Genomic DNA, 23,964 nt, shown 5'->3' with positions numbered 1-23,964 from the left:
ATGACGGCCTAACCCGGCCAAACACCAACAACGCAGGGACAATTGTGCACCGCGCTATGGGACTCCCAAGCACGACCGGTTGTGATACAGCCCGGAATCGAACTAGGAGTCTGTAGTGACACCTCTAGCACTGAGGTGCAGTGCCTTAGACTGCTGCGCCACTCGGGAGCCCCGAGTGATGATCTATGTACACAAGCAAACAGCCCTCTGGGCTTATCAGAAACAAGACAAAATTATTACCAAATCTTATCCACCCTCTGAGAACTATAGAAGAGGTTAGCTTGTATGGGCTGATGGGATGATTTTCTTTAAGATTGGGTGTGACAGGGTAGATACTGACTGACTAGCGTACCTGAAGCGAGGGGTGGGGGTGTAGGGCGGGGGCTGCCAGCTGAGGCCCTTGGTAAGCAGCTTGGTGAGGGAGGAGGCGGTGGCCCTGGCAGCGGGGGTGGGGGCAGTGGACGTGCTGGTGGCATGGTGAGAGCGGCGCTGGCGGACTGGAGAGCCCACACACAGCTTCACCAGTAGACCAAAGAGTTCAGCCAGAGCCCGGCCCAGGCGAGACGATGCTGGAGGTGAGAGGGGAGAGTTACACACCTGTAAGAAAAAGACAGCTAGCGCTCCCAAATAAAGAATCGGTAGACATAGTGGAGGTGTTCCGACCTTCATCAGAGAGTTAGACACACTCCTCACTAAAGCAGAGATTCTGACCGTACATCTCTCCATTTGGTGGGGATGCCATTCTACACTTCAATTATGCCAACTACCCGACTACAAATAAACAAAAATAACTCGAAAATAAAGAGAAAAATCTAGGATTTCCTCACCGGAGAGCAGTGGTTTGATCTGTTTGATGCGTGTGGCCATGGCGGGAGTCAGTTTAGACTTGGTCTTGGGGTCAGCGGTGCCGGCGGTCGGCTCATCAGTCTCCATGGGGGCTAGTGTGTCCCCGTCCAACCCCATCCCCTCCAGGAGACCCGTGGCAGGGGGGTCCAAAGCAACAGTGTCAGAATCAGCTAGGGAGAGAGAGAGAGAGAGAGAGAGAGAGAGAGAGAGGCCTAGTGGTTAGAGCTGGTGGTGGCTGGGATGGAAGAGAAAGTTTGGCTAAAAAGATCCTTCAGTTCTTTCTTTGCACGTTGCTCAAACGATGCCCGACTAACATTCCGAAGTTGGCAGTTTTTTTCAGAATGTAAAGCATACTGCCAAACAAAATGTCCTATTGCATACTTAATGAATTAACGTTCATAAATAATTGATAATAACATTTTCTTTTGGGTTTTTTTTCCCAGTAGGAGGTTGTCTTCATTACCAGCTCTCCTGGATCCTGAGGCGGTGGCTGTGGTGCTGCCAGATGGCTTGTCCTCCTTGGGAACAAGCTTCTGCATGTCAGCCTGGCCAAACTCACAGCCTGGGGGGAGACTGGAGGAGGAGAGGAGAGAAAGAGTAGGTTACTGTGTGCTGCTGGCTGACTGCTGAGGAAGAGAAAGCCAGAGAGAGAGAGAAAGAGAGAAAAGGGGAGAACCAGAGAGAGAATCCCATGGTCAAAATAGATGGATAAAGCAAGAGGGGGATAAAGAGCCAGTAGGAGAGAAAGAGTCAGCTTAGTGTACCTGTTGGGTGTGCAGAGTGATAGCAGCACAGTGCTCTCCCAGACCAGAGAGCAGTAGAGCTGGCTCAGCTTATTGAGAACACTCAGACCTAGCTGGGAGCCCCATTGGTTCACACTGATGGCCCTGATCTCACTCTGTACAACACAAACAGGAAAAGAGACGGGACGGTTAATGCACCCACCACTATTAAGCAACAACTAAGCATCCCAAAAATTACATAAAAACCACAGACATGGTTATTTTGAAATCCACAGATAAAGCTGCAATATGTCGACAGTTGGTTGGTTATATATGGCTGACATCTTCAAATACTAATTAAGTGTATGTAAAATTCTGACCCACTGGGAATGTGATGAAAGAAATAAAAGCTGAAATAAATCACTCTACTTTTATTCTGACATTTCACATTCAGAAAATAAAGTAGTGATCTTAACTGACATAAGACAGGGATTTTTTACTAGGATTAAATGTCAGGAATTGTGAAAAACGGTGTATTTGGCTAAGGTGTATGTAAACTTCTGACATCAACTGTATGTATGTATGTATGTATGTATGCATGTGTGTGTGTGTGTGTGAGAGAGCATTGCTGATTGGTTCCCAGGCTTCTTACCTGTCCTACCCTGCAGGTGTGCACGAACATCAGGATATAGGCGTGCGCAGCGGTGAGCGCATGTAGCAGGGGCGTGGCGCGGGCCGACAGCGTGGCGTCGGTCACGTGACCAGCGGTGGCGAGCTCTCGGAGGAGCACAGAGCCCCCGGGGACCTCGATGGGGCGGTGGAGCGGCTCGAGGGCCGACAGGATGCTGTCCAGCTGACACAGCCCTTCCTGGAGCACCTTGGGCTCATGGGACAGGGTCTGGGGACCACAGGACAACACACGGCGCTTCAGTATCAATACAGCACAGTCACAGGGATCAGAGACTGAAGTTGGTTACATTTAATAGGTCACCCTGGAGTTTAGTCACAACACAGCAGCACCACACACAGGGGTCAGAGATTGAAGACCAGCACAGGTCTGGGATGCCCCAAGGAGCCTGGACTGTGGTCACAATATAGCAGTGTCAAAGGGAACCTAAGGAACTTAGGACCTTAATCACAATGAAAGATCAATGTAACATGTAAGTTCATATTCTCTTTTCTTAAGCGTCTATAGTTGTTGAGCTCTGCTTGAGCGCAGTCATGAACAAATTCAATGAAATCATATCCCCACATCTCCCCATGCTCCCAGTCTCACCAGTGTGGACTCTCATACCCCCATATCTAGTGCCAATTGTTTTGGTAGAGTTTTATTTTTTAAATACTGCTATTTCCAACATTATCCACTAAGTTTGCTGGAGGTAAAAAAAAATCCTTAGGAATGTTACTTAAATTGACACAAGCTGTCTGCAATCTATCAATCAATGTCTGGTTGTTAATTGTACAAAGCCTATTTGGCAGGGAATACTATCTGTAGATCAGTGATTCGACACCTCACTTTGCTGAAGCTGATCCTCTCCAACGGACTCAGTTTAATCATTAACATATGTGGTAGCAAACTCGGGGTGTAGCCCTGACCGGGACTCAAACCCGGGTCCAGCAACTGTTTAGCCAACAACTTCACCATTACGCAAGAGGTCCGAACCTCTTGGCCAACACTTTAAAAAGCAATTCTACCACTTTTCAACACCGCTTTTGTTTTTGATTGGAATCAATTAATTGACACACAATTGGAGCTTGTGTTAATTAAATAACATTTCCTAGGATTTTCTACCTTCAGCAAACATAGCTTGTAATACCGGTCAAATAAAAAAAAATGTAGAAGACAACAACCAACTAAAAACAACAACCCATGTCATATCCCCATAACCCGTGTCAGGTCTCACCAGTATGGACTTGCAGACCCCGGCTACAGCCTGGCAGGCAGCTGATGTTGGGAAGTCAATGGGCAGATTGGGTAGACCCAGGATGGAGACCAGGGGCAGGAGACCCTTCTGGTTGACAAACTCCTGACAGTGGTCGTCGGTCGTGTTGTTACTCAGGATGGACTCCACAAACTTCATCTGAGAGGGGAAACCAGGGAAGACTCATGGTATGGTACAGTATATGAACAAAAAGTGCTTGATTAGACAATAGTAGAAAATAAGAATCTACACACTAGTATAAAAAATAATAAATATGCTCCCAAAAGTGATTATTTTGTTTCAAACCTAGTACCAATGTGCAGATTTATTTTGAACACTCACAAGGGAAACAATCTCATAATATGATTTGAGAGACTAGAATTGCTTCATTGACAAGTTTTGTTTAGTGGAAAAAGGACTTGATTTAAGTGTGCTTTTTAATTGTAGGTGAAAGAATGGGAAAGAACTTCGACACCACATACCACATTGAGAATGTAATCCATCAGAGGAATGGGTATCCTCTCTTCAGTGCCAACAACCCTATAGGAAAAACACCATCAGCATTCCAACTCCCCAACGCAAACACATGTAACAAAATGTGAAATGTAAAACATGATTGAATATAGAGGAAAAAATTAAATATCAGAGGAGCAATAAATCCTGAATTGATCAGGAGAAATCACATCTCTGATTTAGTATGTCATACAGTTCAACTGGCACTGACTGTCTGTTGCTCTCTGGCTCCCCCTGCTGCTGGGTGAAGGTATGGAGCGCCTCCTCCTCCTCCTCGTCTTCGCTGGAGGCCTCCTCGGCGGCGTGGGAAGAGCGTGCCGGGGGCGCGGTCACGGTGCCATCAGTCTTCTGGATAGAGGGCTTCTGACAGATGTACTCCGGGGCTCGGCCCAGGTTACAGATCTCCTCCAGTAACTGGGAGAAGACAAGCAGGTGTTCATTTACTATACAGTGAAAAACTCTAGGGCCTAATAATGAATTGTTCCTGTTCAGATCACACTGATCCAGGTTAGTTTACTATGCAGTTAACATGGTCAATCTGAATGATCGGGGTCCTAGGTTTATTCGTGACCTGAAACTGTTAAACTCTGGGCCCTAGTTAAAAGCTGCAACAAGAGTTCAGTTTTTCCTGATGAAGTCATATTGTGAGGTAAAACTAGTCTAGACATGATCAATGGTAGAGTAGGACATTTAAGAGTTTCTGTGTCGGAGTATCCACGAAAATCATTTTGAGAACTCGAGTACCGTGAAATGGGGCTGAAGGCAAAAAAGTGAGCGGTAAGCCAACAGTTGTTCTGGTCATGAACCCATTTTCATTGCACTTGACATACAATCAACATCAGAGAGTTTGAAAGTCTGTTGGTACTTAAGCTCAAATTGAGTACTCGCGCCCATCCCTGATCAACGCTGCTGATCATTTCAGATTGTGAACCCACCTTGATGATGGCAGTAGTGGCGTCAGTCTTCAGAGTGGGTTGGTGTCTCATCAGTTCATCCACAGCACTGCCCAGGTTGGATGCCGTGTCTCCTGTAGAAACACACACATTAGAAAGGTTACATACAGACAGACAATCTCATCTGAATTAACAGTGTAATGTGTCACCATACAACATAACTTGAACACACACACACCTGTTTTTTCAACAGTGAATAGTGTTCCTTTAAGTTCACAGAGCCCTCTCAAAAAGTCTCAACATAATAGATTCCTAAAACACACCCACATCCCCTACACTCACCCAGAGGGTCAGAGCTGCGGCGTCGTCTCATGGCAGGCAGGTAGTCAGGTGACAGAAGCACCTTGAAGAGGCGCTCAAAAGGCTGGCATTGGACGAAGGAGTGCAGGCCTCGCGCGTTCAGGCACAGGGCACTGAACACGTTAGGGAGAGAACCAAGCACCTCCCGGGTGGCCGGGACCTGCAGAGAGAGAGACTGTGAGAGAGAGAAAAGGGAGAAAGAGAGAGAAAAAGGGGAGGGAGAGAGTGAGAGACAGAGTGGCGAGGGGTAGGGAACAACTAGGAGGAGAGGGACTGGGAAGGAGGGTAGGGGAAGGCGCAGGGAATCAAAACGTAAAGGCAATCAGGAGTGGGGGGGGGAACAGGAGGGAAGAGTGAGGGAGGAGAGGTGAAACCAATGAGGGAGAATGACCGTTTCATGTAATGCTGTGTGGCAGAAAGGAGGAGGAGATGAGGAAGAGAGGAATGAGTGAAGTTGGAGAGGGAGGGCTATGTGAAGAAAAGTATATCGCCTTATCCCACTAGAATGAACGATATTCATCTTCTAGTGATCTATTGATAGGACAGGTGCCCGTCAGTCACAAAGCGAGCGTCGACAGGGAAACACTGCTTGGTTTGTCAGTCTGCTGTCTGTCCAGCCTCTCTATACATGTGTTATTTTTGTGCGCTGTGGTTGGCTGCAGTTGAATTTCTTTTCACGGAGGGAGAGCATGTTGAGTCTCCTGAGTGAATTTACACACCCCATGTAATGTACAGTGCCTTCATAAACTATTCATAGCCCTTGACTTATTGCGCATTGTGGTTTTACAGACTTAATTCCAAATGGATTTTTTTAAATTTTTAAATCCTCTCACCCATTTACACACAACACCCCAAAAACAGGGTAAGACATTTTTGAAAATCTATTGAAGAAATATCTCATTTACATTAAGTACTCACAACCCTGAGTCAACACGTTAGAATCTCCTTTGGCAGTGATTACAGATGTGAGTCTTTATGGGTAAGTCCATAAGAGCTCCGCTTTGCGTCGCGCCGAAGAACAGTCCTTAGCCGTGGTATATTGGCCATATACCACACCCCCTTGTGCCTTATTGATTAATTAGGTTATTGTCCTGCTGAAAGGTGAATTTGTCTTCCAGCGACTGTTGGAAAGCAGATGACCAGGTTTTCCTCTAGGTTTTTGCCTGTGCTTAGCTCTATTCCGTTTCTTTTTATTTAAAAAAAAAACCCTAGTCCTTGCCAAAGACAAGCATACCCATAACATGATGCAGCCACCACCACGACTGAAAACATATATAGTGGTACTCAGTGACCTGTTGTTTGCGCCCCAAACATAACACTTTGTATTCAGGATAAAGCACATTTCCCTGCCACATTTTTATTTTATTTTATTTTTTAACAGTGCTTTGATTCAAACAGGATGCATGTTTTGGAAAAAATGTATTCTGTACAGGCCTTCTACTTTTCATTCTGTCATTTAGGTTAGTATTGTGGAGTAACTAAAATGTTGATCCATCCTCAATTCTCCCCTAACAGCCATTAAACTAAATGTTTTAAAGTCAATATTGGGCTCATTTCCTTCCACTTGAGCAACTGGAAGGACATCTGTATCTTTGGAGTGACAGTGTAATTAATAACTGCACCATGCTCAAGGGGATATTCAATGTCTGCTTTAAAAAAACAAAAATAGGTCTGCCAATCGGTGTCCTCCTTTGTAAGCCATTGGAAAACCTTCCTGGTCTTTGTGGTTAAACTGTATTGTTCAATTGAGGGACATTAAAGATCATTGTACGTGTGAGGTACAGAGGTAGTCATTCAGAAATCATGTTCAACACTATTATTGCACACAGTGAGTCCATGCAAGTTATTACATGACTTAGGCACACTTTTACTACAGAACTGATTTAGGCTAAACAAATGGGTTGAATACTTGACAATACATTAATTAGCCTTTCATTTTTTATTAATATGTATTTCTTGTTTTTAACAATTCCATTTTGACATTATGGGGAATTGTGCGCAAGCCAGTATCACAAAATCTGTATGTAATCAATTTTAAATTCAGTCAAGGGGTGTGAATACTTTCTTAAAAGGCACTAAGTGTAAACAATAAGGTGAAATCCACTTAGGCCCAATTATTGTTTTGTTGCGCATTCTTTTGTTTTCTTTCACATGTTTCATAGGCCTAAATAGCCAGCCATGGAATACAGGTTCATAGGCTATTTACTGTGCTTTGATTGACGACCAAACAGCGCGCTGACAATTTTTTTAAAAGATGCCGAACTGACAGAATAAAGTCTCTCTCCTATATCCCTTTGCTATTCATAAATACAATGTAGTTATGCTTCCACGGCATTGAATCGGGACAAGTAAATTCAAGATCTCAATTGTATTTTCCTAGGATTTGAAGTAGAGGTCGACCGATTAATCGGAATGGCCGATTAATTAGGGCCGATTTCAAGCTTTCATAACAATTGGAAATCGGTATTTTTGGACACCGATTTGGCCGTAAAATTTTATTTTTTTACACCTTCATTTAATCCTTATTTAACTAGGCAAGTCAGTTAAGAACACATTGTTATTTTCAATGGCCTAGGAACGGTGGGTTAACTGCCTCGTTCAGGGGCAGAAAGACAGATCAGATATTCACCGTGTCAGCTCGGGGGATTCAATCTTGCAACCTTACAGTTAACTAGTCCAACGCGCTAACCTCCTGCCTCTCATTGCACTCCATGAGGAGACTGCCTGTTACGTGAATGCTGTAAGCCACAGTAAGTTGCTAGCTAGCATTAAACATAAAAACAATCATAATAACTAGTTAACTACACATGGTTGATGATATTACTAGTTTATCTAGCGTGTCCTGCGTTGCATATAATCGATGCGGTGCATATCGTTGCTCCAATGTGTACCTAACCATGAACATCAATGCCTTTCTTAAAATCAATACACAGATGTATTTTTAAACTTGCATATTTAGCTAAAAGAAATCCAGGTTAGCAGGCAATATTAACCAGGTGAAATTGTGTCACTTCTCTTCAGAGTCAGTGTATATGCAACAGTTTGGGCCGCCTAATTTGCCAGAATTTTACGTAATTATGACATAACATTGAAAGTTGTGCAATGTAACAGGAATATTTAGACTAATGGATGCCACCCCTTAGATAAAATACGAAACGGTTCCGTATTTCACTGAAAGAATAAACGTCTTGTTTTCGAGATGATATTTTCCAGATTCGACCATATTAATGACCTAAGGCTCGTATTTGTGTGTGTTATGTTATAACTAAGTCTATGATTTGATAGAGCAGTCTGACTGAGCGGTGGTAGGCAGCAGCAGGCTCGTAAGCATTCATTCAAATAGCACTTTCATGCGTTTTGCCAGCAGCTCTTCATTGCGCTGTTTATGACTTCAAGCCTATCAACTCCCGAGATTAGGCTCGTGTAACCGATGTGAAATGGCTAGCTAGTTAGCCGGGTGCACGCTAATAGCGTTTCAAACATCACTCGCTCTGAGACTTGGAGTGGTTGTTCCCCTTGCTCTGTATGGGTAACGCTGCTTTGAGGGTGGCTGTTGTCGTTGTGTTCCTGGTTCGAGCCCAGGGAGGAGCGAGGAGAGGGACGGATGCTATACTGTTATACTGGCAATACTAAAGTGCCAAAAAGAACATCCAATAGTCAAAGGTTAATGAAATACAAATGGTAGAGAGAAATAGTCCTATAATTCCTATAATAATTACAACATAAAACTTCTTACCTGGGAATATTGAAGACTCATGTTAAAAGGAACCACCAGCTTTCATATGTTCTCATGTTCTGAGCAAGGAACTGAAACATTAGCTTTCTTACATTGCACATATTGCACTTTTACTTTTTTCTCCAACACTTTGTTTTTGCATTATTTAAATCAAATTGAACGTGTTTCATTATTTATTGATGTATTATATTAAGTTAAAATAAGTGTTCATTCAGTATTGTTGTAATTGTCATGACAAAAAAAATACATATTTTAAAAAATTGGCATCTGCTTTTTTTTAGTCCTCCAATAATCGGTATCGGTGTTGAAAAATCATAATTGGCCGACCTCTAATTTGAAGCACATGTCGAAACTTGACAGGGACCGCTCAAGTGACTCATCAGTGTAGCCTACTGATGGGTTGGGTTGTTTGCGAACGAACAGCTCTTTTTGAAAATAACCGAATCGCATTGGTGAGAGCCATTCATTTGGCTCCCTAAATTTGCATACTGGTGGGCTACTATTGCTTATTGGCGATTATCTGCAGATAATTTAGGAAAACATTCAATGAAGATCATCACTGCAGGAACACTAGGTACTGGAGACAGAGTCTCATTCCATAATATAAATTAAAACAGCTCGAAAGTTATAAAAGATACTTATACGGTATTAAATATATTGATAAAACCTACTGATTTGATTAAAATTTAGACAATGGAGTAGTCAACTTCTTCCTTCTGTGTAGCAAAGCCCATATTTAACACCTGCCTCATTATATCCGTCAACCTCCCCTGACAATCACACCCACAACGACTGATTGACAGTGAAAACTGTTAAAGGGACAGTTCACCCAAATTACAAAATTACATTGATTTCCTTATTTAATTAGGCAAGTCAGTTAAGAACAAATTCTTATTTACAATGACGGCCTAGGAACAATGGGTTAACTGCCTTGTTCGGGGACAGAACGACAGATTTTTACCTTGTCAGCTCGGGGAATCCATCTAGCAACCTTTCGGTTACTGGCTCAACGCTCTAACCACTAGGTTACCTGACGCCCCTTACCCTAAGTGTCCACAGCAGCAGAGCCAATAAAATACAGAATTTGAAGAACAAACAATTGTGGCAATTCATATCTTGCAGTAAAACTGTAAATATGATTTGAATCTCATAAGACCGGTTTAATATTAAAAAATATTATCGTACTTAGAAAATAGACCTGATCATATAGGCCAATAATACACTGAATTCATACATTTTCAGTCATTTTAATTGCAAAGTCACGTCTTCCTACTCAATACCACAACTAATTTTACCAATCTGGGAGGTAAAGTCGTTAAGAGTATTCAATAATTTAGCTGTGTATTTTGGATGGAATCAATACATTAGAATGTACCAGAGGCCACCAGAATAGAGCTAGTTCATCAAACCCCCGGACCGGAATTCCCTGGCTGGCTACTCCATGTACTTACAGACAACAATGAAGACTAGCTAATGTAGGCGCACTGGCTGGACTGCTGTTAATGCATGACCCTGCTCTAAAAGAAAATGTGACATTTAAACATGTGTAGAAGAAGAGAGGGGTGGACAGGAGGAAGCAATGAGAGGAAATGAGGGGGGGGTCCGGTGAGCAATCAAAATGAGGGAGAGAGGAGAGAGAGTGACCCCACATTCAGACACTAGCGGCAAAAAACGCTCCCCGCAATTATCAACGCGAACCTGCATTGAAGACCATGGAGTGGACGTTCCTATTCCGTTTTAAGTTCCTTTTCTGCACTGCTCTATTTTCTACACTCCTGTTGACATGTTCCCCTTTCATCCAGCCAACCAGAAAAATGTTGGACAGTGATCTGTTTAGATTGGTTTAAATTCTTCCAAATACAGGAGGGGGAGAAACATTATATTAACACCTTCACTTGCAGAAAGGGTTTTTGCCACTAGTGTCTGAAAGCGGGGTGAGCCGAGAGGGGAGGGAGTGCTGTGCGACTCACGTCTTTGATGAGCAGGGCATGCAGCATGACATCAGTCAGACCGTTATCCTGCAGGGAGGAGAGCAGAGACGGCTCCTGGAACACAAACACTGTCACCACCTCCGTTGCTGTGGAGGAGAGAGGAGACAGAACGTTTTAAATCAGACCAAAAACTGACAGACAATTTACACCATTCCTTTTTGCTTAACATCAAAATGGCATATGATTTGATGGACTTTGGAGAATTGTCTCAAGTGAAATTAGTAAGCATACTATGGAGTCTAATACATCTAAAACAAAGTAGAGGTCGACCAATTATGATTTTTCAACGCCGATACCGATTACTGGATGACCAAAAAAGCAGATACCGATTAATCGTCCGATTTTATTTGTATATGTAATAATGATAATTACAACAATACTGAATGAACATTTTTATTTTTACTTAATATGATACATAAATAAAATCAACTTAGTCTCAAATGCATCATGAAACATGTTCAATTTGGTTTAAATAATGCAAAAACCGTGTTGGAGAAGAAAGTAAAAGTGCAATATGTGCCATGTAAAAAAAAAGCTAACGTTTAAGTTCCTTGCTCAGAACATATGAAATCTGGTGGTTCCTTTTAACATGAGTCTTCAATATTCCCAAGTAAGAAGTTTTAGCTTGTAGTTAAAGGAATAATATTACAATCTCTTATACCATTTGTATTTCATATACCTTTGACTATTGGATGTTCTTATAGGCACTTTAGTAATGCAAGCCTAATCTCGGGAGTTGATAGGCTTGAAGTCATAAACAGCGCTGTGCTTCAAGCATGGCTAAGAGCTGAGCTGCTCTCAAACACAGTAAAGTGCTGTTTGAATGAATGCTTACGAGCATGCTGCTGCCTACCACCGCTCAGTCAGACTGCTCTATCAAATATCAAATCATAGACTTAAATATAATAAACACACAGAAATACGAGCCTTTGGTCATTAATATGGTCAAATCCGGAAACAAAACGTTTATCCTTTCAGTGAAATACGTAACCGTTCCATATTTTATTGAACGGGTGGCAACCCTAAGTCTAAATATTGCTGTTACATTGCACAACCTTCAATGTTATGTTATAATTATGTAAAATTCGGGAAAATTAATTACGGTCTTTGTTAGGAAGAAACAGTTCGCAACGTGCCAGGCGGCCCAAACGGTTGCATATACCATGACTCTGCTTGCACTGAACGCAAGAGAAGTGACCCAATTTCCCTGGTTAATATTGCCTGCTAACATGAATCTCTTAACTAAATATGGTTTAAAAAAAAGGTTTAAAAAAAAATATATATACACTTGTGCACGCTCCTTCAAAACTTGTATTGATTTTAAGAAAAAGGCATTGATGTTTATGGTTAGGTACATTTGTGCAACGATTGCGCTTTTTTCACAAATGCACTTTTGTTAAATCATACCCCGTTTGGCAAAGTAGGCTGTGATTCGATGATAAATATACAGGCACCACATTGATTATATGCAATGCAGGACAAGCTAGTTAAACTAGTAATATAAACCATGTGCAGTTAACTAGTGATTATGTTAAGATTGATTGTTTTTTAAAGATAAGTTTAATGCTAGCTAGCAACTTACCTTGGCTCCTTGCTGCACTCGTGAAACAGGTGGTCAGCCTGCCATGCAGTCTCCTCATGGAGTGCAATGTAATCGACCATAATCAGCATCCAAAAATGACGATTACCGATAGTTATGAAAATCGTCCCTAATTAAATGGGCCATGCCGATTAATCGGTAGACCTCTAAACCGAATATCACCAAAGAACGTGTGAACTGAGTACTCACCCAGTAGGAAGAGAGAAGGTCCATAGTACTCGGCATTACTGATGATGTGCTTGAGTGAGGTAGGCAAGGACCCGTCCATGACTGGAGAATAGAGGCCATACAGAGACAGGACGGTTAGTCAGGCTATGTCCAGGGGGTATTCATACAATCATACATCATGGAAATATATACAGTGCCTTCAGAAAGTTCACACCAGTTGACTTTTTCCACATTTTGCTGTGTTACAGCCTGAATTTAAAATTGATTAAAATGAGATTGGGTATTGTGTGTAGGTCAATGACACAATGTCAATGTGGAATTTTGATTTTTAGAAATAAGAAATTATTTAAAAATGAAAGCAGAAATGTCTTGAGTCAATCCCTTTGTTATGGCAAGCCTAATTAAGCTTGAGCGTAAAAATCACATAAGTTGCATGGACTCATTCTGTGTTCAATAACATGTTTTTAAAAATGAACACCCCATCTCTGTACCCCACACACAAAATTATCTTTAGGTCTCTTAATCGAATAGTGAAATTCAAGCACAGATTCAACCACAAAAACCAGGGAGGATTTCCAATGGCTTCCAAAGGGCACCGATTGATAGATATGCAAAAACCAAAAAAAGCAGACACTGAATATCCCTTTGAGTGTGGTGAAGTTACTAAATTAGGCTTCGGATGTTATATCAATACACAAGTGACGACAAAGATACAGGCATCCTTCCCAACTCGGTTGCCGGAGAGGAAGGAAACCGCTCAGGGATTTCACCATGACGCCAACGGTGATTTAAAAAAACAGTTAATGGCTGTGATAGTTCTCCTAAGGAAGGATCAACAACCCTGTAGTTACTCCAAAATACTAACCTAAAAGAGAGTAAAAAGGAGGAAACCGGTACAGAAAAAAATATTCCAAAACACACATCCTGTTCACAACAAGGCACTGCAAAAAATGTGGCAAAGAAATAAACTTTTTGTCCTGAATACAAAGCATTATGTTTGGGGCAAATCAAACAGCACATCACTGAGTGCCACTTTATATTTTCAAGCATGGTGGCTGAATCATGTTATGCTTGTCAACGGCAAGGAAACTTTTTTGTTGTTGAAAAACCCCCAGAAACAATACAGCTAAGCACAAGAAAAATCCTAGACGAAAACCTTGTTTAGTCTGCTTCCAACAGACACTGGGAGACAAACTCCCCTTTCAGCAGGAAAATAACCTAACACAAGGCCAAATCTACACCGGAGTTGCTTAAAAAAAAAAGACATTTAACATTGACATTGAATGTTCCCGAGAGGCCTCGTTACAGTTTTGACTGAAATGGGCTTGTAAATATGGCAAGACATGAAAATGGCTGTCTATCATTGATCAACAAAGAACTTGACAGGGTTTTTATATATATTCTACCATACAGGCGTATTTGTACCTGCTGCCAAGGTAGCAGCTACTCTCCCTGGGGTGCAAGCAAGATTAAGGCAATTATACTGAACAAAATATAAAAATGCAACAATTTCAAAGATTTTACTGAGTTACAGTTCATACAAGGAAATCAGTCAATTGAAATAAGGCCTTAATCTATGGTTTTCAGATGATTTGGCAGGGGTGCAGCCATGGGTGGGCCAGACCCACCCACTGGAGAGCTTGGGCCAGCCAATCAGAATGAGTTTCTCCCCACTAAAGGGCTTTATTACAGCTAGAAATACTCATTGCTCTGGTGGACATTCCTGCAGTTAGCATGCCAACTACACACCCCTTCAAAACTTGAGACATCTGTGGCATTGTGTTGTATGACAAAAGTGCACATTTTAGGGTGGCCTTTTATTGTCCTGAGCACAAGGTGCACCTGTATACTTACACTGCTGTTTAATCAGCTTGTTGATGTGCCACACCTGTTAGGTGGATGGATTATATTGGCTATGGAGTAATGCTCACTAACGGATGTAAACAAATTTGTGCACATTTGTGCAAAATCAGCATTGAATAGAATATTTCTGGGATTTTTTATTTCAGCTCATGAAACATGGGACCAACACTTTACATGTTGCGTTTATATTCATTCAGTGTACATCACAAAAAAAAACAGTACATTGTACAACACATTTTTATACCACTCTAATCTACAATAAAACATTTGTTATACCACAAAGTGATAATGTTTATGCGTGTCTCTCTTCAGTCCACGGTGTTCCATAAGGTGTTTTTACTGCTTGCATGAGTTACTTGATGTGGAATAGAGTTCCGTGCAGTCCTGTGCGTTTCCCCAGTCTCTGTTCTAGACTGTTCTGGGAACGATGAAGAGACCCCTGGTGGCATGCCTCGTGGTGCATGTATGGTTGTCTGAGCTGTGTGCAAGTTGTTTGAATAGACAGCTCAGTGCTTCAACATGTCAACAGAGTAGTGACGCAGTCAATATCTCCTCTACTTTGAGCCAGGAGAGACTGACATGCACGTTATTGATGTTAGCACTCAGTGTACAGTTAACCTCTTGAACCTCTGGGGGCAGTATTTCATTTTTGGATGAAAAACGTTCCCGTTTTAAACAAGATATTTTGTCACGAAAAGATGCTCGACTATGCATATAATTGACAGCTTTGGAAAGAAAACACTCTGACGTTTCCAAAAGATATTGTCTGTGAGTGCCACAGAACTAATGCTACAGGCGAAACCAAGATGAAATTTCATACAGGAAGTGAGCCAGATTTTGAATGCGCTGTGTTCCAATGTCTCCTTATTTGGCTGTGAAAGCGCAAGGAATGAGCCTACACTTTCTGTCGTTTCCCCAAGGTGTCTGCAGCATTGTGACGTATTTGTAGGCATATCATTGGAAAATTGACCATAAGAGACTACATTTACCAGGTGTCCGCTCGGTGTCCTCCGTCGAAACTATTGCGTAATCTCCAGGTGCGTGCATTTTTCCATTTTGTTCAGAGGAGAAACCAAACTGCCACGAGTGATTTATCATCGAATAGATGTGAAAAACACCTTGAGGATTGATTCTAAACAACGTTTGCCATGTTTGTCGATATTATGGAGTTAATTTGGAAAAAAGTTTGCCGTTGTAATGACTGAATTTGAGTTTTTTTCTTAGCCAAATGTGATGAACAAAACGGAGCGATTTCTCCTACACAAATAATCTTTTTGGAAAAACTGAACATTTGATATCTAACTGAGAGTCTCCTCATTGAAAACATCCGAAGTTCATCAAAGGTAAATTATTTTATTTGAATGCTTTTCTTGTTTTTGTGAAAATGTTGCCTGCTGAATGCTAGGCTTAATGCTATGCTAGCTATCAATACTCTTACACAAATGCTTGTGTAGCTATGGTTGAAAAGCATTTTTGAAAATCTGAGATGACAGTGTTGTTAACAAAAGGCTAAGCTTGTGAGCCAATATATTTATTTCATTTCATTTGCGATTTTCATGAATAGTTAACGTTGCGTTATGGTAATGAGCTTGAGGCTATAATTACGCTCCCGAATACGGGATTGCTCATCGCAACAGGTTAATGGCCAGCAGTTCTGCTCTGGGCCCACTGTAATTTACCCATGTCCCTCTCTGTGGCACTTGACCATAGGACTGGGCAGTCATCCAGATGTGAGAAAACAAGGGCCAGAAGGACCATTTTTGCTGATAGCGATGTCAAGAAAGCAGAGCAGAGCTTTATTACAGACAGACCTATCCTTATCTTAGCTACCTTGGCATCAATATGTTTTACAATTCAGAGTTACAGCAAGCAGCTTAGGGACCTCAACTTCCACAGTATTCATTAAAAAATTTACTTGAGGTTTAGGGTTTTGTGAACGAAGTCCCAAATAAAATGCTTTTCGTTTTTGAAATATTTCAGACTAGCTTATTACTTGCAACCCATTCTAACACTGACTGCAGCTCTTTTAAGCGTCACAGTGATTTCACTTGTTGTAGCTGACGTGATTAATGCTGAATCATTAGCAAACATAGACAAAGGCTTTACTCAGTGCCAGGTCATTAGTAAAGTTTGAAAAAGTAAGGCCTAGACAGCTGCCGTGGGGAACGCCCGACTACCTGGATTATGTTGGAGATACTTCCATTAAAGAACACCCACTGTTCTGCTAGACAGGCCATTCTCGATCCACGATATAGCAGAAGTCATAATTTTTTTCAGCAGCAGATCAATAAATCTCACAAATTTAACTGAACTATAACAAAACCGCTCCCAATCTTCTTAATATCAATTTATTTCAGCCAATTATCAGTCATTTGTGTAAGTGACGTACATGTTTAGTGCCCTTCCCTATAAGCATACTGAAAGTCAGTTAATTTGTTTACTGTGAAAAAGTACATTTTTCCAAAAGTTTATAAAGAGTTGGCTGAGCTCTTAGAGACTTAACCCAAAAGATTCATAGCTGTAATCATTGCCAATGGTTTTTCAAAAATGTTTTGACTCAGGGGTGCGAATATTTATCTAATCAAGATAAGTTTATAAAAAAAGTTAAGAAATAAAACTAATTATTTATTTCTCTAAAATCAATTAATTCCACTTTCTGAAAGCACTGTATGGCCTTCATGGTTATGAATAGTCTTCCACTTCAATTTGTTGAAGCACCATTTCCTACTATCAGCATTAGAACCCCTTAACCCTTAAGGGTGGCAGGTAGCCTAGCGTTTAAGAGCGTTGAGCCAGTAACCGGTCGTAGGTTCAAATCCCCGAGCTGAAAAATCTGTCAATGTGCTCTTGACCATGGCACTGAACCCTAATTGCTCCTGTAAGTTGCTCTGGATAAGAGTGTATGGTAAAATACTTACAATGATCATATAGGGCCAGTTACCCCAGATAGCTTAAAGTAGCTGGCCAGAGTTTTTATTTTATTTTTATTTTTATTTCACCTTTATTTAACCAGGTAGGCTAGTTGAGAACAAGTTCTCATTTACAACTGCGACCTGGCCAAGATAAAGCATAGCAGTGTGAGCAGACAACACAGAGTTACACATGGAATAAACAAATTAACAAGTCAATAACACAGTAGAAAACAAAGGGGGAGTCTATATACAATGTACAATGTGTGCAAAAGGCATGAGGAGGTAGACGAATAGTTACAATTTTGCAGATTAACACTGGAGTGATATATGATCAGATGGTCATGTACAGGTAGAGATATTGGTGTGCAAAAGAGCAGAAAAGTAAATAAATAAAAACAGTATGGGGATGAGGTAGGTGAAAATGGGTGGGCTATTTACCAATAGACTATGTACAGCTGCAGCGATCGGTTAGCTGCTCAGATAGCTGATGTTTGAAGTTGGTGAGGGAGATAAAAGTCTCCAACTTCAACCATTTTTGCAATTCGTTCCAGTCACAGGCAGCAGAGTACTGGAACGAAAGGCGGCCAAATGAGGTGTTGGCTTTAGGGATGATCAGTGAGATACACCTGCTGGAGCGCGTGCTACGGATGGGTGTTGCCATCGTGACCAGTGAACTGAGATAAGGCGGAGCTTTACCTAGCATGGACTTGTAGATGACCTGGAGCCAGTGGGTCTGGCGACGAATATGTAGCGAGGGCCAGCCGACTAGAGCATACAAGTCGCAGTGGTGGGTGGTATAAGGTGCTTTAGTGACAAAACGGATGGCACTGTGATATACTGCATCCAGTTTGCTGAGTAGAGTGTTGGAAGCCATTTTGTAGATGACATCGCCGAAGTCGAGGATTGGTAGGATAGTCAGTTTTACTAGGGTAAGCTTGGCAGCGTGAGTGAAGGAGGCTTTGTTGCGGAATAGAAAGCCGATTCTTGATTTGATTTTTGATTGGAGGTGTTTGATATGAGTCTGGAAGGAGAGTTTGCAGTCTAGCCAGACACCTAGGTACTTATAGATGTCCACATATTCAAGGTCGGAACCATCCAGGGTGGTGATGCTAGTCGGGCATGCGGGTGCAGGCAGCGATCGGTTGAAAAGCATGCATTTGGTTTTACTAGCGTTTAAGAGGAGTTGGAGGCCACGGAAGGAGTGTTGTATGGCATTGAAGCTTGTTTGGAGGTTAGATAGCACAGTGTCCAATGACGGGCCGAAAGTATATAGAATGGTGTCGTCTGCGTAGAGGTGGATCAGGGAATCGCCCGCAGCAAGAGCAACATCATTGATATACACAGAGAAAAGAGTCGGCCCGAGAATTGAACCCTGTGGTACCCCCATAGAGACTGCCAGAGGACCGGACAGCATGCCCTCCGATTTGACACACTGAACTCTGTCTGCAAAGTAATTGGTGAACCAGGCAAGGCAGTCATCCGAAAACCGAGGCTACTGAGTCTGCCGATGAGAATATGGTGATTGACAGAGTCGAAAGCCTTGGCAAGGTCGATGAAGACGGCTGCACAGTACTGTCTTTTATCGATGGCGGTTATGATATCGTTTAGTACCTTGAGTGTGGCTGAGGTGCACCCGTGACCGGCTCGGAAGCCAGATTGCACAGCGGAGAAGGTACGGTGGGATTCGAGATGGTCAGTGACCTGTTTGTTGACTTGGCTTTCGAAGACCTTAGATAGGCAGGGCAGGATGGATATAGGTCTGTAACAGTTTGGGTCCAGGGTGTCTCCCCCTTTGAAGAGGGGGATGACTGCGGCAGCTTTCAATCCTTGGGGATCTCAGACGATATGAAAGAGAGGTTGAACAGGCTGGTAATAGGGGTTGCGACAATGGCGGCGGATAGTTTCAGAAATAGGGGGTCCAGATTGTCAAGCCCAGCTGATTTGTACGGGTCCAGGTTTTGCAGCTCTTTCAGAACATCTGCTATCTGGATTTGGGTAAAGGAGAACTTGGAGAGGCTTGGGCGAGGAGCTGCCGGGGGAGGAGCTGTTGGCCGAGGTTGGAGTAGCCAGGCGGAAGGCATGGCCAGCCGTTGAGAAATGCTTATTGAAGTTTTCGATAATCATGGATTTATCGGTGGTGACCGTGTTACCTAGCCTCAGTGCAGTGGGCAGCTGGGAGGAGGTGCTCTTGTTCTCCATGGACTTCACAGTGTCCCAGAACTTTTTGGAGTTGGAGCTACAGGATGCAAACTTCTGCCTGAAGAAGCTCCAGAAATAGTTCCAGAAATATGACCTATAATTGACTACAATATGAATGAAATACATTTCCTTCAAAAAAGAAAAAAAAGAAAAGATAATTAAGGATGTTAAGGGGATTCTGTTCCCCTGCTAGGCCTGTCAGGAAACAGAATGGTGTGGGCGTATACCAGTCAACAGCTGATTTGCCAGCTCAGCCAATGGAATCTGCTCACACTTGGATATTCAAATGAGCTACTAACTCCACTTGGGGCTAGTAGGCTATCTGGGTTTTACACATGTGGCAGTTTAACCAAGTTAAATAGTGTGGATGGATTAAGGATTTGGAAAAGCATTACGGAACTACTAGAGTACTTTACTATAAACAGCAATTAATGCGGACTGATTATTTCACAAACGTGAGTGGTTTGTCACTATTCCTGATATTTTTGTTGTTAGTTACCTCAACTATCAGTCAACAAAAGCTAGCTAGGTTTCCTCGATATCGATACAAACCTCAGGACTTGAAATAGAAGTGACTGGTGAGGTAGTTGTATAGGCTTTGTTCGCATTGCTAACACCAGTTGTGGATTGATTAGCTTGCTAGCTAGATTCTGTGTAGTGTGCACTCCTGAGCCCATGGGAGATTCTCAACAGATTTAGCCCACTCCTCTGTCCTCTCTATGCCTACTTTTGAAAAAGGTCAAACGTAAATCGAGGAGAGGCGGAAATACGGAAAACAAATGCGCTTGTATGAAATGACTCGTTGTCCATGAGCGCGTCGTCGGGCAAATGGCTTTTACAGAGTATCGTTTTTCACTTGTTGTGGCAGACCATTTATAGATAAAATGATAAGTAGCATATGGACCTTTGCTCTTTTGTTCTCTATTGAGTCTCAAGCAAGGGGGAGGCCGATGACATCACTGATTTCCATCAGACCAAATCCTTGAAGTTTGCCGTTGTCAAAAGAACATTATTTTGCTCAAACCATTATGTTTTTTTACCCTTTAGTGTGTACTTCACTGTATTTATACTTGGGATATCGCCTTTCAAAAGTTTAATAATAGCTGCAGGATGCCTAAGTCTAGAGAATCTCCATTGATCATGCATTTTATAGAGCGTGGTTATCATAGATCACTCACCGTGGCGGATGCCATCAGAGAAGGCAGGGTCCTGGATTGCTTTCTTTAAAAAGTTTAACATAGACTTCAACAGAGCGGCCCTCTGGGGAATACACTGGACGCCTGTAAGGAGAAAAGCCATGGGAGACAGTCAACATGGAGTGTGTGCATGCCTTGCTTTCCCCAGTATGTGCTTGAGTCTGCGTGCGATAAGCTGAGTGAGTGTGTTTGTGCGAGTGTTGCATGCGTGTTCCTTGGCGTGTGTATTTGTACCTGTACGGGGCGTGCTGGAAGTGTTGCTGAGTCCTCTGGGATCGGTCTCAGGTCTGGAGCCAGAGGAAGTTGAGGGACCAGGGCTGCTCTCCATCCTCTCTTCTGACACTGTTAGGAATACACAGTGTTAGCAGCCACAACACAAAGCTAACAGCCATGACATATCGCCAACTCTGGACCTATATTAGCAACCATAATGCAGACATGGAAGAAGTGGGTAAATTGAGGCCATTTAACTTTTAATTTAGGGAGCTCAGTAAATTTGTGGCAACCATAACACTACAACGCGTAGCTGGTTACCAGGAAGTAGCATTGTAGTCTTGACATTTTTGTAGGCTTTATGAATGATCTTCAAATGGGGAAAAATGTAGCGCAATGGTCTATAAGCCAAACACTTCATAAAAGGCATCTGGCAGAAGTATTCATCCTAACATTTTTTATTTAACCTTTACTTTTAACAGGGAAGACATTGAGACCTAGGTCTCTTTCACAAAATGTGCCCTGCATACACACACTGCATTAAATAAAGGTTAAATAAAACTCAGTATTCAGACCCCTTCCCCTTTTCCACATTTTGTTATGCAACAGCCTTATTCTAAAATGGCTTAATTAAATAAAACATTTATCAATCTACACACAATACCCAATAATGAAAAAGCAATGTGCGCACAATTCATTTTTTTTTTTAATTTACATTTTTTAAATATAGAAATAGTTTATTTACATAAGTATTCAGACTCTTTGAGTCTCTTAGAGACTCAAAATGGAGCTCAGGTGCATCCGGTTTCCATTGATCATCTTGATGTTTCTACAACTTGATTGGAGTCCACCTGTGGTAAATTCAATTGATTGGACATTATTTGGAAAGGCACACACCTGTCTATATAAGGTCCCACAGTTGACAGTGCATGTCAGAGCAAAAACCAAGCCATGAGGTCGAAGTAATTGTCTTTAGAGCTCCGAGACAGGATTGTGTCGAGGCCCAGGGTACCAAAAAATGTCTGCAGCATCAAATGGCCCCAAGAACACAGCTGCCTCCATCATTCATAAATGGAAGACATTTGGAACCACAAAGACTCTTCCAAGAGCTGGTCAGGGAGGTGGCTAAGAACCCAATGGTCACTGACAAAGCTCCAAAGTTCCTCTGTGGAGATGGGAGAACCTTCCAGAAGGACAACCATCTCTGCAGCACTCCACCAGATCAGGCATTTTTGGTTGAGTGGGCAGATGGAAGCCACTCTTGAAAGGCACATGACAGCCCGCTTGGAATTTGCCAAAAAGGCACAGAAAGGAGTCTGACCATGAGAAACAAGCATCACGCCTGGAGGAAACCGATGGTGAAGAATGGTGGCAGCAACAGCATGCTGTGGGGATGTTTTTTAGCGGCAGGGACTAGTTGACTAGTCAGGATCGAGGGAAAGATGAACTGAGCAAAGTACAGTCGTGGCCAAAAGTTGAGAATGACAAAAATAGTTTCCACAAAGTTAGCAGCTTCAGTGTCTATAGATATTTTTGTCAGATGTTACTATGGAATACGGAAGTATAATTACAAGCATTTCATAAGTGTCAAAGGCTTTTTATTGACAATTACATGAAGTTGATGCAGAGTCAATATTTGCAGTGTTGACCCTTTTTCAAGACCTCTGCAATCCACCCTGGCATGCTGTCAATTAACTTCTGGGCCACATCCTGACTGATGGCTGCCCATTCTTGCATAATCAATGCTTGGAGTTTGTCAGAATTTGTGGGTTTTTGCTTGTCCACCCGCCTCTTGAGGATTGACCACAAGTTCTCAATGGGATTAAGGTATGGGGAGTTTCCTGGCCATGGACCCAAAATATTGATGTTTTGTTCCCCAAGCCACTAAGTTAACACTTTTGCCTTACGGCAAGGTGCTCCATCATGCTGGACAAGGCATTGTTCATTACCAAACTGTTCCTGGATGGTTGGGAGAAATTGCTCTCAGAGGATGTGTTGGTACCATTCTTTATTCATGGCTGTGTTCTTAGGCAAAATTGTGAGGAAGCCCACTCCCTTGGCTGAGAAGCAACCCCACATGAATGGTCTCAGGATGCTTTACTTTTGGCATGACACAGGACTGATGGTAGCACCCACCTTGTCTTCCGCGAACAAGCTTTTTTCCAGATGCCCCAAACAATCGGAAAGGGGATTCATCAAAGAAAATGACTTTACCCCAGTCCTCAGCAGTCCAATCCCTGTACCTTTTGCAGAATATCAGTCTGTCCCTGATGTTTTTCCTGGAGAGAAGTGGATTCTTTGCTGCCCTTCTTGACACAAGGCCATCCTCCAAAAGTCTTTGCCTCACTGTGCATGCAGATCCACTCACACCTGCCTGCTGCCATTCCTGAGCAAGCTCTGTACTGGTGGTGCCCCGATCCTGCAGCTGAATCAACTTTAAATCAAATCAAATTTTATTTGTCACATACACATGGTTAGCAGATGTTAATGCGAGTGTAGCGAAATGCTTGTGCTTCTAGTTCCGACAATGTAGTAATAACCAACAAGTAGTCTAACTAACAATTCCAAAACTGTCTTATACACAGTGTAAGGGGATAAAGAATATGTACATAAGGATATATGAATGAGTGATGGTACAGAGCAGCATAGGCAAGATACAGTAGATGGTATCGAGTACAGTATATACATATGAGATGAGTATGTAAACAAAGTGGCATAGTTAAAGTGGCTAGTGATACATGTATTACATAAGGATGCAGTCGATGATATAGAGTACAGTATATACGTATGCATATGAGATGAATAATGTAGGGTAAGTAACATTATATAA

At 42.2% G+C, this 23,964-nt stretch overlaps 1 protein-coding gene across 1 annotated transcript in view; it reads right to left on the bottom strand.

Annotated features, from left to right (window-relative positions):
- The window catches only part of LOC112221503 (E3 ubiquitin-protein ligase HUWE1-like), an 82,591-nt gene that overhangs the window by 41,741 nt on the left and 16,886 nt on the right, over positions 1-23,964 (bottom strand). Inside the window, 14 exon segments of the mRNA XM_042303641.1 lie at positions 353-569; positions 828-1,016; positions 1,310-1,419; positions 1,611-1,744; positions 2,221-2,466; positions 3,473-3,649; positions 3,973-4,030; positions 4,215-4,417; positions 4,939-5,030; positions 5,239-5,416; positions 10,963-11,069; positions 12,773-12,853; positions 20,904-21,005; positions 21,156-21,263. Of these exon segments, the coding sequence (XP_042159575.1) occupies positions 353-569; positions 828-1,016; positions 1,310-1,419; positions 1,611-1,744; positions 2,221-2,466; positions 3,473-3,649; positions 3,973-4,030; positions 4,215-4,417; positions 4,939-5,030; positions 5,239-5,416; positions 10,963-11,069; positions 12,773-12,853; positions 20,904-21,005; positions 21,156-21,263 (2,002 nt within the window).

The sequence above is a fragment of the Oncorhynchus tshawytscha genome, linkage group LG22 (genome assembly GCF_018296145.1).
Source record: "Oncorhynchus tshawytscha isolate Ot180627B linkage group LG22, Otsh_v2.0, whole genome shotgun sequence".
Classification (NCBI taxonomy): Eukaryota; Metazoa; Chordata; class Actinopteri; order Salmoniformes; family Salmonidae; genus Oncorhynchus; species Oncorhynchus tshawytscha.
This window is presented reverse-complemented; position numbering and strand designations above follow the sequence as displayed.